General features: G+C 38.9%; 1 protein-coding gene across 13 annotated transcripts in view; it reads right to left on the reverse strand.

Annotated features, from left to right (window-relative positions):
• Positions 1-661: 661 nt before the first annotated feature.
• The window catches only part of TTC29 (tetratricopeptide repeat domain 29), a 317,361-nt gene continuing 303,606 nt past the window's right edge, over positions 662-14,416 (reverse strand). For all 13 annotated transcript variants that reach the window (XM_085222176.1, XM_085222178.1, XM_085222186.1 and 10 more), the window contains 2 exons: positions 3,011-3,101; positions 662-2,629 (listed from right to left, as the gene is read on the reverse strand). In XM_085222176.1, coding sequence (XP_085078302.1) covers position 2,629; positions 3,011-3,101 — 92 coding nt within the window. In that variant the 3' untranslated portion in view covers positions 662-2,628. The remainder of the gene's footprint in view (positions 2,630-3,010; positions 3,102-14,416) is intronic.

Consider the following 14,416-nt stretch of genomic DNA (forward strand, 5'->3'; position numbering starts at 1 on the left):
ACAGCAGACACTGTGCTTTGGGGAGAGATCCTACAGGATGTTTTTAGAAACATAGCTAAGTCCATATTCAAGTAATCCAATTGCTAACAGAGATCCTGTGGCCAGATGGAGCATTGCGTTCTCAAGTCCCTCAGGAAGACGGGGCTGCAATGCTCTGCGACAGAATAGGTCAGTGCTGGGGGTAGCAGCCTTTCAGAGGTGCCGTACCTCTTCGTATGAGATTGTTCAGTCATGAAAGCTGGTATTTCAAGAAGCTACCTCCCAGGGACAAGGCCTACCTCTCAGTTCAAAGCTGAGCAGGAGCCAGGAGCTGTTGCTGCTTCCCTCCTAAGAGCGGCAAGTCCCCAGACCAGACTCCTGGGTCTTCCACATGCTGCTGAAGATCTGTTTTTGGCTGTCTTTCTGTCTCCCCATACTGCAGATGGCCCAGCTACAGAGCTGACATGGAGACTGGATGCCTGCTAGAATTTCAGATTTTTTTCCCTCTGTTTGACTACAAAGAACGGAGCGATTCTTCCAGGGCTGCACACTCACACCACCTACCAGAGTCTTCAGGTAGGGACTCACTCTGCTTAAGTCTCACCCAGATCAGCCGTGCCTGGAAGCTGCTCTAGTCCCAAGGTTGTCTGACACATCTGTGTCAAAAGAAGACTCAGACATGGAAATATTCATTAACATGTTTTATTTCTCTTCAAGAAGCAGCACATGAATTCTATTCACCTATGGGTATAAGTGTGGAAAATATGGAAGCGTTATAGAGATACACTATCAAACAAGACACTGTTTTGGAAAAAGAATACTTCAAGATATACCTTATTAATGGTTAGAAAACACGCTTTTCATAATTATTAATACAATCTTTCCTGAGGACAACCTTTCCCTCTGCTAGGAATCGCTAGCCAATGCCATCAGATACACGCACAGTGAAACCTACCGAAATCCAAATCCAAAAGCAGTTACTTGTCAGACAGAGTTCCTGGGAGGGACAGCAGGGTTACACAGCTCAATAAACATTTCTGCTGGAGCTTCCTGGCTCTGGAGAACACAGCTTGCCATTGCATCATTACAGGATGGAAGAAGTCCCCCTACTTTAATTAAAAGCTTTATGACTAACAGGAACTCTTAAGAAGTTTGGGAGAGCTAATGCTTTAGAATTTAGAGGATGAATTTTGTGACCGTTTCCTCACAAGTGTATACAAGTTATCACTGAGCAGTGAGTTCAGATTGGAAAAGTTTAGTGATGGATGCTGTTTAATAGAGCTGCGTAACAAGTTTCTGGGACATGTACAAACAACGTTCAGTTGTAAAAATGTACACGAGGTCTGAAAGTTAAGAATTTAGAAACTTGTCCTTGAAAAATTGATAACCAGCTTTTCTAGAATGTCAACATTTCTTAAGAGATTTTATATGCGTATTTTTTTCCACTATCGATGATAAATTCACATACCTCATTTTTTTCCAACAACTTTCTCATAAAAGAAATTACTAATCTCTAAAATTAGTAGCTTCTTAAAGCAGTCCTTTTATGACTAGAAAAGTTTCCAGATTAATGTGATTTTCAGATGTTATTTCCAGTCTCTGTGTGGTTTTTCTATTTTTTTTTTAATTTTGTATCAATAGCATTAAAATATAAAGACTAAACTGTATACTGCTATTGTTTATGTTTATTTCATGGTCCTGTTTTCCTTTTGTCACATGTCAACCAGTTACTCAGATTGCAACTCTGAAGAAAACCAACGAATTGAGTTATTACTATGGCAAAACCTATTGCTTGCTTAAAGACCGTCATAGAAACTGACTACAGATCCAATGGAGCTTGCTTCAAACTCTGACTCTGGAAACCTCTGTTTAAAGACAGGAGAGGTCAATTATTCGTATTTATGTATACATATAATATGTGAAACTTTATAATATGTGAAATTATAAAAGCTTGAATCAATTTTCCTAAATAAAATCTGCAGGTTCCAAACTCTGCTTTGCCATATGCTTTGCAAGGCAATAGCCACCACCTTCTGTCCCTTCGCTGCTCTTGGGGTTAACAGTGACAGCAGCTGTCACCTGTGAAGACCATGGGAGTCAGACTGTTGTGGATCACTAGTGGAACCTGTTGCCTATTCTATTCAGGTCATGGTTGAGCCACGATCGTTAAGCACAGATGCTAAAAATTATGGGAAGCTCCACGGATAAGGCATAAGGTTGGAGTCTATTTCATCTGAATGGGGCAATAATTTGTGATTAAAAGAAGACATCCAGACATTTAGAAAGTGACCTTCCAGCATACTGAGAACCTTGGGTTCCCATGAACTTCAGCAGGCATATAGGATGCCTGGTATCTTAACACTTTGAAAGACAGTAAGTGTCACAAACAATAGGCACGCTGCTCTACGTTACTTTTTCCTTTTGCATTTATTTCAATGACAGTAGCTATTTTTTATATATACGTGGAGCCACACATAACACATCGGTCATATAAGGACTTAGAGCTAACAGATATTTATATTGCAACAACGTGCTCCTACTTAAACAATAAAACTTCCACCAGTGTTCTTACTTCGTTGCCCAAATTTCCGGAGATCTTCCTGAACTCATGACGTTCATCTACCAGCTTTGCTGTAAGTAAAGGTGTTTTCTATAATGAAAAATAAGAAATAACAAAGTGTTGTAAGTTTATGCATACTTCTTGATACCTACCTATTTTATGTCTGACTTCAGCATCTAGTTAACGGATTTGCTTCTGTCTCAAAGGCTTATTTCTGTAAACTTAAAGCAACTATATGATCAAAAGCAATTGAATTCTAAAACCAGGGAAAACAGTAAAAAATAAGAAAAAAAAGTGAAGAAAACGCAAATTTGTTTACTTACGAGCAGGAAAAATATTGTTAGTTAGACACAGTACAACAGTTGATGCGCAGTTGGCTGCCAAAATCTGGTTAAATTTTGGTACCAATGACATTTTGTGAAAAATCACAATACTGTTAAAAAGAACATGGATTAAGAGCAAATACTGTACCAGGAATGATCTAGAATTTGGGCCTCTGGAAGAGATTCACAGGGGCTTGTTTCTGGAGGAGGCTCACATGGGCTTGTTTCTCTATCGAGCTCTGTTATTAAAAACAAACAAACAAAAGTACGTTAGTGTTTCAGGCTCACAACATTCCTATTAACAGTAGTAGCTTAGAAAGTTTATTTCAAAAATATGTAACCGAGTAGAAAGTCACCAGAGAGGGTAATCCTAGACAACAAGTGAGGTGAGCCACATAAAATACAGACTCTGAATCACATAACTGATGGGAACTTCTTTTCTTCTGGCACTCCAGAGCATTGGCTCTTAGAGGGGGGCTGGTTTTGTGGAACACATCCAGGTGGGAACCCCTGAAGAGCCAACAACCAAGATGTATCTGGGGGGTGACATCAAAGACAGCACTGAAAGGTGGCATGGCAGCCAGAGGACTGTCTAGGGCAAAAGTGAACAGTGCAGAAGGCAGAACAGGGTGAGGAGTTTAGATAAGAAAGGATGCCATCTCTGAGCAGTGTACTCCTAATGGGACACGGCCGAAACAGCAGCTGGCTGCAAGGCAATTGCTCGACTCCATCATTACTACCAGCCAGATGCTTCCCTTGATCCCACGGCCTGTGATCCTCAGCCCTTGCTCCATTCCTGCACCGAACTCCCTGCTCGGGACTGAGCTTCCTGCTTTGTTCCCAGTGACCCCCAGCAACACACCTCCCTCTGCTTAGTTACAGCCATGCCATCCCTGGGGAACTGGTTCCTGTTTGGGAAACTACTGATGGGTTCACATCCTGAAACAAAGAAAGTGCACGTATACCTAGTCCGTAACTGACACGTATTCATCAAATTTGTTCTCAAAGCCTACTGATGAAGGCCCTTTCACAACATTTTGAATCTCTCTGTTTCAATGCTTCAAATTGTTATAGTTCAGTTTCTTCCCTGATACTGAGGAGAAATATTTATTGCAAGTAAAGCTGATCTCTTTTCTTGTTCTACTTTTGATAGACGTTTAGAAAAAAGAAACGCTGTTCTCTTTCACAACAACTTATTGATTTAAGGACTATTTTCCTTCCTCTAATAATAACAAAAATAATTTATTTTTTAATTATTTTTCTTAAAGGGATAAGCAAATGCAGTCTCCTGAATAGTTGTCTTTTAACCTCTGTATTATCCTTAGCTGGATCCTTTTTATTTGTCACTACCTTTCCGCCGTGTGATGTCTAAAACTGGACTCTGCCTTACAGCTAGTGGTTCCCACATAGCACCCTAATTTAATTCATTTCCAAAATATTTATACTGTTGCAGTGGAGATACAAAGCAACATTCAATGCAAAGTTTGGAGCAGAAGTAAACTATGTCTCAAAACTCAACAAAATTTATATTTCATCATATCACGGGCTTTTATTACGCATAATTTTTAACTCAAACTTCACCCATACTTGTATGCAAATAGGAATGGGATAAATACATGTATGAAGAATATCTGAAAATTAGCATAAGTTATCAGATGAAATCTCATTTTGTATCAGAGCAATACCTTAGAGGTTCGCTCAGTATTTAACCATGTAGTTATTCGGGTAACATTTTCTGAAACCACTCCTGAAGTACATCAATGGCAATACTTTTGCCAGCATAATATGTGGAAAAAAAAAAAATCCAACAAAACACCAAAACCCAATCCAATTCATCAACCAACCAACCAACTCTAACTGAATACAAGGATCTCTGTATCTCACCCATGGAAGACTGGTGGGTAACTCAAACCAAAAATGTAATTACCCGTGTACAGGATAGATGTATTCATAATGAAATACGCATGAAAGTGTGTCTCTAACAGTGATGTATCTTCCATAAATGGACACATACAAAGAAACAGTGGAGAGGTGCACGTGATAGATGGGGAATATAGCATAAATTGCTATTCTCACGCACCCTTTGGCCTTTTGCCTTTGCACTTGGACAGCAAACTGTTATTGCCTGATAAACAGTTCTACCCTCTCAGCAAATACGAAGCATATCAAGGATAACTGATGGAATACTGAGACGTAAATATGTTTTTGGCAGTTTTCTGCTATTTGGGGACAATAAAAACATCATGTATACATACATGTATACCATCGCAGATCACACCATCAAGCATTCTCCTTCTATCTCTTTGTGTTGGGTAAAATACAGAAATAAACAGTAATTTGTATTTACAGTATGCAAATATAATTAATCATAATAGGATGTTCTTGTCACACTATCAGTGCTGTTGGTAAAACATAATTAAAATTGTCTGGTCAAACCTTTCGTGCAGCTAGAATAGGCATCTCTGTTGTTTTTGCTGTTTACATGTGTCTATGTAGAGACTGCTATACTTTTAAAAACCTTGCTATTTCATTACGTTCCTAGGAGAACAGCTAAGCAGAACCGTAAGTCCTTTTCAGAATATAATTAGTGAGAAGTCACAGAAAATAATAAAAGCCACAGCTACAAAGACTTAAGCTACAATGATCAACGACTTAGAGGACAGGACATTATAGGCAACTTAATCTCAAAAGGTTATAAAGAAAATGGACCACACCTGCGTTGCTGAGACTGCGTGCTCATGAGATGAGAAAATACTCAAAGCCAGAACTCTACTGAAAAGCTCCACAAACTGATGAAGTGAGCTGAAAATTCTTTCAAAAAAGAGAAAGGCAATATTTTGAAGAGATGACAAGAAAAGCAAGAATGAGAGTAACATGGAGAAGGTGATGCAGGAACCATTTTTCAACATCTCTTCCAATAAAAGAATGAGGTAAAATATAACAAAAACAGCAGCTGGTGGGCTTGGAGACAGAGTGGGAGTTGCTTGTGCATGGCCGACACATTGGTGGAACTCCTTGCTGCAGTGTGCAAAGGATTCCTAATGGCTGTGGGCTCAAGTGACATTGCCTACAAACAGGAGAAAGTCTATGTCCTCCCCTGCTTATCCTCTGTCGCTCAAGTGGCATAAAATATTCAAATACAATGCCTCAAAAGTCAACAGTGTATTTTTTATATATATATGGGCACGTATGCATGCAACAAAACATTTGCAGATGCTGCTAATGTGAGCGAACTTTTACTATTTCGTATAAGCAAGAGAAGTCATTTAAAGCACTACAGTGTTTTTGTTACATCTCTTTTTCTTTGATACAGCGGATGTCATGTACTCGGGGTCACTATTACCTAACACTGTACTTTTGTCCCAGAAGGGGGAGAGAGAAAGAAAATTTCACTGTATCCTTTATACCCTAGCTGTGATTTGATGGGTATGGTATGTTATCATACCAGCATAATGCAAGTGATGAGCAATGATCCATTATTGTCATTAAAAAATTACTTGCATTTTTAAAGGTCATGCAGCTGTTTTCAGTTATATAATCTGTAGTATGATGTAATGAGGTAGCAATAAAGCTGCAGGAGCAAATAATATGACAGCCAACAACATAGGCATGTCCCATCCTTGTAGAAGGTTTTCTTATTTTTTTCTGTCTCGATAAGCTGAGAGTGATGCAATGATTGTTTTAAGAGCTGTCTGGGCCCACATGTTTAGCCACGCATGCTGACTAGGTTCACTTGTAAGGAAGGCAGTTGTACTCGGAGGTTTTATGAATATAAAGATTAATGAATTTGTACAATTTGGGCATGCAAAGCATATTTATCAGGCATATTCCATTTAGCATAAGCAGTAAACCATATATAAGGGTTGTGTCAAAGTTTACTGAATAGGGCCCTTGGTAGCTAATGCTACATTTCTCCAACAAATCAAAGGTATTGTTCTATGCTCACATGAATATACAGTAGCCATTACCTTAAATTTAAAACTCACTGTGAGCAGCAAACACACTGTGGGGATATGAAGGCCATATTGTATCAGTGGAGTCTGCAGAGATTTTCTTCATATGGCCTCGCCTGGTTGAAATATATGTTGCAGTTGAAAGCTAAAGGGATTACTTTTGAATAGTCATCACAAAGGTTGATTATATTCGTATATCATTTAGCTGGACCCTGCAGGCTATTATTCCATTAGCTGTGCTGGCCCTGTACTGTCAAAAAGTTGATCATATAATGCAAAAAGGTTACATGCTCTGTTAAGGTATGTGAAGCAACTTGAAATAGTAATCTTTTAAGAGCACTGCAGCTTTGTACTTGAAAGTAGATTGCGTTTAAAATAAAAATGTGCAAAATGGAATACATAAAATAATTCTATCTCTGTTTCCTTTTTTTTCCTCCCTATTTTGAATAGGCCGTGTGTGATTCGAGTAAGCTAATTGTGCCAAATTAGATTGTTGGCTGTAAAGTATTTTTCAGCCTCAGATCCAAAGAACTTCACCTCCATATAGCGGTGTCTTTAAGTGAAACATTTTCTGAAATTACATTTCTGGTGAAAAAGATTTGCTGATGACGTTTCCCTTGCACATACAAACACACACACACACACATTTTCTTTCACTGCTTAATAAAATGAATCTTCAGACAGTTCCATTATGTGGATGCCTTAATATTATTTTATGCTAAAACATGGACAGCACATTAGATTGAAAGCATCTTACTGTTCCACAAGGCAGAGTAATCATGGGCTATCCCTAGACAGTAAATGCTCCCACCGGGGAAACAACGCAAACAGCGCAGGCTAATGAATCACAGTCATTATTAATCACAGGCATTTGTAAGAGCCACGCGTAAGAGAGATGAGCTCTCTGGATTAGAAAGGTTAGAAGGTGGGACTGAGAAAAGGACAGATCATCCAAGTGCATTTTAGAGTAAGGTTAGGGATGGACTTTTGCTTCAGTACAATTGTGCCTGTGCTAGTGTCAGTCTTTGTGAGTAGGCAGAGAGAAAAAATTTAATCAGCTTGGTTCACTTGGTTTTCAGATCCTTGTAGGACAGTTTGGCAAAGATAAATAAAGGCACGCAAACAAGACCCTTAGGGCTTATGGCCAAGCTAGGAATGAGACCGCTTCTTTGATCAGACAAAATTGTTTAATTCAGATTGTAAACGGTAGTGTTGGTCCTCTTTTAGTATACCATATGCATTATTTACAGCAACGAATGAATCTTTATGAGTACAAATGAGAGCTTTAAATGAACTGCAGGAAGCATATTGAACAGGTGGGTTTTTCTGAAAAGAGGCTTTATAGATGGGTAGGTTTATGAATGAGAAGCAGAATTTATTGTAGGCTATTTTAAAGAGTCTACTTAGACTATGCAACCTGAGGGAGGGATTTTTATGGTTTGGATAAGAAATTTAAGTTGGAATGTGATTTTTTTTCCCTACCTAATACATTCTGTCATTTACTTCCTCATATTCAGTCATCCTCAGATAAGTTACTCTTCCTCTTATGTGGCAATACAACATAGCGGCATCTTCTTCACAAACCATTTGTTGAGTATAAACTTTAAATAACAACTCTAGCATGTCAGATTTTTTACTTGTAGGCCATCAGAAATGTATTTTCTTGAAGCCAAAATAAGACAGTGTATTTTTTCTGTATGGATGTTAGAGGTAAGTCACAAGAATTATACACAAATTATGATGACAAAGAAAAATCATCTTCGGAAAATTGCCATCGAGATGATCATTTCAAATGAGGAACTCTCAGAAAAATAGCTGCCAATCTTTAGTTAGAAGTTTTACCAAATTTTCAAATTTTATATGAAATCCAAACTATGAGTTTAAATTTCAATACAGCATCTCGCCTCTGGCTATATTCCAGACCAAATTTGGGAGAAATTAAGGAAGCTGTTTCAGATTTACAATGTTTAAGCCTTCTCAGTCTAAGGCAAAGTTCTCAAAGGAGGCTGAAAGCCTGTCCAGCTGGTTAAACAAAGTTTCCACACTGCCAAGGAGATTTGCCAGAAGACCAAGAGGTGGACTTCTTTTCTTTCACCCTTCACCCAGAAGTAGAATCAAGATCACAGCTGGAACCCACTTGCTCTCTCCTAAAGACAGGATAAGCCCTGGGAGAACTCCCTAAGACAACAAAGCTCTGAGCAAAGTGAAGGCCCTCGGTCTTGTGGTAGATGCCAACTGAGCCCTGCCTGCGCTGAGGAGCTGGCGAGGGGGAGAACATAAACGTAGCATAAAAACACCGCCACTACTTTGATCTCTGCTGAGAATAGTGAGCCGCCACCAAAGCGAGAGTCCAAAAGCTACTCAGAACTCCTTATGAAATTTAATCCTTATCTTGCTTGCAGAAGTGGTATTTCACATGCTTGTAGAATTTCTGCCAGCTTTTTTTGAAGATATTCCTTTTTACCAAAATGTGCACATCTTAATGATATACACACAGACATTATAATACACATCTTCAGAGTTATGAATTAAATCTAATCTCACTGCAAAAGGCAAAGAAAAGGTTAGCAGACTGATGTTTTAGACAGTATAATAGTTATAACAAAGGAAGTCTATTTGTGCTCAGTATTTATGCAGAATTACCACTGCTAAGTCCATTTTAAAGAAAAGCAACATTTAACAGGTACTCCCTAAATACAATTCAACATAGACTTCAGACACAGCAGTGACTCTCAGATGAAGTCACCCAAGTCAGTACACTGAGAAATTCTCACTGCCTTTCCCCACACACTTATTCCAAAGGCCAATTAAAAACTGCAAGACAAGGTAGCAGGACAGTTCATAGCTATGCATTTTGTAAACACCATCTTTTACCCACTGAGCAAAATAGGAGGAGCTCAGTGTTTAAATCACTGGTACTGTGTGATATTTATTTCTGAATACGCAGCTTGATGCATCTTCAAAGGATCTGGCTATCAGAGAGCACCTAGCACCCCTTTCTCTGAAATTCAGGCTCCTCGAAGGTTTCCCAAAGGGAGGCAAAGCTCAGATTACTTAAACACTTCCTCCTGCTTAATTACGTGCCATTACCATACTGAAGTTCAAATACAGTTCTGAATCTCTCCGATTACAGCAATCTATTATTTTAGTTCTTTTTCCCCTTACCTCCATATTTTGACATGAGTGCTGTACGTAATTTTGTTGAGGATTTCTTGTTCTGCAGATCTCATTCTTTACATCCTAGTTTGGTGCTGCCTCTGAAGGATTACCTACTCTTCTACAACTATATGTAGGAGTACTTACCAATAGTTGAGACTTTATTTCAGCATCACCACTGACTGCTCTGCCTAGTGGCTCACAAAATCTTTACCATTTGAGGCCTCAATAAAGCACATTTTTTTTTCTTCCCCTCTCTATCTCCATGAGAAACTGTCCTCCAAGAGCTTAGCCAAAGGTTTTTTCTGGGTACAGAAACACACGAAAGCAGTGAAGCAGAGAAAATCTAGCAATGCACCTGCTACAGAAAAAGCGAGGATGCCAGGGACACTTTTTTTCTCCCTGTTTGACTTTAGCTTTACATACACTAACTCATCTTAGGCATGAGCACACCCTCTCAGGCTGGGGAAATGTAGGGGAAGCATCTGGACGGGTATGTTTTTTAAAAGAAGATACAAATTCCCTTATGGAAGTATCCATTTTCTTGTCACGGGGGCTTTCTGGAGATAACACCATTCCCTGCAACAGCTAAAGTCCACCTCTCAGACTGACACAAAGTGCTCCTACTTCTCTCTTAAAAAATGTCTCTCTACCTTCATGAAAGCAGAAACCCCATGTAGGTGAAGGCAATCACTAAGCGTACAATGTTCTTGGAGCAGATCAATGCATACGAGGGTAGAAATAATTGAATTGAATTGCTTTTCCATGAATTCTCCATTATTGTGAATTCAGAAAGGTGGTACACCAGCTACTCGTTGTGGAAGCCTTGGCTGCTGCCCAGGCAGAAATGTGCTGCTAGAAAGCTAGAGAGAAGACAAGGCCTCCCTCCCTTCCTTCTAGTCCAGCCCAAAGGCTGCTTTGCCTACTTTCTAAATTTTTGTGGAGGCATTCTTCAGACTGCCTCCCATACTGCCCATAAACATCCATCAAACTACCACGCTCTTTTGCAAAAGGCTCAAACAATACATACATATATTAATATTAATCACACAGCCGTCATCAAGGCAACAGCTTTCTCTGCAGCTGAGCATAGTCATAGTTTCATACAGCCCTTTGTTTGTAGCATCACTGCAGAATACCCAGCTCAAATGAAGTCCAACCATTATCCAGGTCTACAGTACCTCTGTACTACAGATAAGAAATAATGAAGCTGCTGGAAGTTAAGGTCTAGATTTATGCAGAGTCCTTGCATTTATATATGGCAACGTGGATATAACATACGTGAGATCTCTCATGTATGGTTGCGCAAAGTGTCCCGTGGACAAAAAACTTTCCCCATCAGCTTTCTTTGCTGATTTTACCAGCATAGTGAGATCAGGTCTAATTCTCTTTCTCAGGTGCTGGGAACAGCTGGACCAACAAATTGTTGGTCAAAGCAATGTTGAGTGTTTGGTTTCTCTTTCTTAGTTTTTGGATTTATGGCCATGTTCTTCCAGATAGCATGGGACAACTTGAAAGGCTTGTCTTCTTGTCTCCTTACAGACAAGTAGAGATCTTCAGCTTTCAGACCAGTCATCTGGTTCTTTTGATGAGAAATAGATTCACATGAAAAAAAGATTATGCTGAAAAATGGAAATGGATTTTTCTGCTTTATTAGCAGTCAGTATAAGACTTGTGAGCTACTTTGGAAAGTTATAGAACCACAGAGATTTTTAAGAATGTGTAAGTAGAAGCTAGAAGTTAAAAATAAATGCTCTGGCTACTCTGGGCCTGATACTCAAGTCAAACAACCCCTGAAGTCAGCACAGTTAGGCCAGCAATGCCAGATTGTTTCAGAACAGATCTTTTTTAAAAAAATATTTTACTTCAGTAACTTCAAATTCACTCTGAATTATGTCAATGCAGAGCTTAGAAACATCCACCAGACAAACTCAAGTCTCCTAAAGTAAAAGATATCACCCTGCCCCTCCAATCTTTGACTGACAAGCGGCGAGACCAGGATGAGAAGCACTGAGTGACACTGGCTGCATGGCAGAGACTTAGAGCTGCTGTAGGGAAAAATGGGTGGAGGGAGAACAGAGATAGACAACCAAATTTCATCCAGACCTTTCCCCCAAAATCGCAGTGCAAAGGGAGAAGAGGAATCAGTTATTTCTCTATTGCTGCCATAGGTCAGACTGTTAGGGGAAAAGTTTCATTGGCAGCCCAGTCCCTCCCAAAGGCATCGGTAGAAGTAGTGGCAGACACCACTTCATTTGCCATTCCTGCCAGTTTGAAGTGCCTTCCTAGAGTGTGTCATACAAGTCATACAGGGCCACCAGCTCAGGTTTAAGAAAGGAATTTTTCCCCACAGAACAGATCTGAGATGGACTCTCAGAGACTTTTTTCTCATTTATTTATTTATCTCTCCTGGTAACTGTTCTCATAGTGAAATGTGTTTCGTAATTGATAATTTCGGCAACACTAAATAAAGAGAACGTGGTAGTTGAGATATCCCAATCTACTATCGTCCTGGGAACCCTCTGCCTGTGCCATCATACTCTTCCTGGGGCAGAGTGAGCCTCCAGAGATCAACACTTCAGCGTGCACAGAGGAGCGAGGAGGTCACAACAAGGCTGCTAAGCAGGCAGCAGCGGGTAGGCAGCTTTGGAGAAGTTTCCTTGCCTGACTGCAAAGCTCTCCGGCAAACTGCTTGCAGTGGCTCAATTTAATTCTTAATCTTTGCTTCTCTGTTAATTCCTAGCTGCTTGGAAGGCCTATTGTAGCAAAGCAGTTAAAAAAACATCTGTATGTACTGTTGGGCTTCCCCAAAGAGCACTAACTTGACACGTGGGCCATGACAGCTGGGCTTGGACTACTAAGAAACCTAATCCAGGGTTTCCATCATCTCAGTTGTTGCCTTTCTTTCATTAGTGTTCGACTCAGCCCCTAATGGATTCAGCTTTATAAGATCAGAAAGGAGGAAAGAAAGCAATTTATTCACGTTTCACTAGAGCTCACAAAAGACATGAAATTTCTCTAAAAATGCAAATTATTTTGTGCCACACAAGTGAGACTGGGCAGCTAAAGCTCTTAGAGGAAGGCTCTTTCCCAGGGCTAATGTTTTTATACCCTGTGATTGAACAAATCAATTTCTTTATTATCACATCTCTTTTTTTTTTTTTTTTTTCCTTCACAAGAATGTAAGGAAAGGTATACAACCATCCTTTTTAATTCTAAGAAAATTGATTATGCGTGTTAATTTTGTTTTCAATTCCAGACATACCAAAACAAACACTATAAACATATGTAGCAGAAATCAATCTCCCTTAAGCATCAAGATGGTAAAAACAAGGATTTAGTAAGAATCCAAGGTGTAAAAGACTAATGTACAAACTAAGCCCTTATTTATGTAATGTGCCTTTATACAAGCTCAATATAAACCTGAAAGAAACTATTTCACAAGAGCAGAAATGCTTTACTTGCACTGCATCAAAAATGACCCCATAAGACCTCCTTTACTGAGATAGCCCGGATATTTAATGTGAACATATGTTTTTAAAGGATTTCCTGTCTTATGTCCAGTCATTCTTGTTAATTCATGGGACAGCATACTGCAGATGTGCTCTTTTTTTATGTTACATAAAGCAAAAATTGCATTTAACAAGTGTAAGGTTGGTCATAAAAAATAAATAAAAATATACTCTTAAAAGCTGGGAAATCACAAAGCAAGGCTATCAGTCATTATTATTGAGAAGGGCAAGGACAATGTGAAATAAAACTTGCACATCTATGAACAGACATTCCTAAAATGCCAGCACTTGGCTGTTATTTCACATTCTCTATAGGTTGCTTTCATCAGCCCAATATTTCTTTCTTTAGGGGAAACTGCAGTACACTTCTACACAAGATGTCCTTTTTAGTCAACTGACTTAAATTTCAATAGTAATTAAATAAAACATTTTTGAACCTACTCACAAGTTTGTGTAATTGAAAAAGCAGAAAACAAAGTCAATATTGTTTTTCAAGTGTTGTAGTTCCAGATAAGATCTCTAACTATGTATTTGCTTTAACAGGAGTATTCTTCATAAATAATTGTTTAAAACACAAGTAATATATTTTACAATAATCAGTGCCTAATAAAAATCCAAATCTGCATATATATCTGTGCATCTTAGTGATATGTATGCCAATTTTACCATAATTACTAGTACTTATTCTGCATGGCATTAATCCCTCCTGAGGGCAAAGGAAATAAGAAATATTCTTAAAAGAAAAAAAAAGAATGCTCTCTTCTATTTTTTTGACTGATACAAAAGATGCCCATCATAAATATATAAATGTATGTATGTATACTTCTCAATCCAACCTCTAATCTCCACCAAGCCTCTTCTTAAATTTGCACAAAGACAGACAGAAAAGTTGCTCCTTCAGACTACTCATCACCATTTGACACTGTCCAACAG

Source organism: Meleagris gallopavo, chromosome 4, assembly GCF_905368555.1.
Source record: "Meleagris gallopavo chromosome 4, MGAL_WU_HG_1.1, whole genome shotgun sequence".
NCBI lineage: Eukaryota > Metazoa > Chordata > Aves > Galliformes > Phasianidae > Meleagris > Meleagris gallopavo.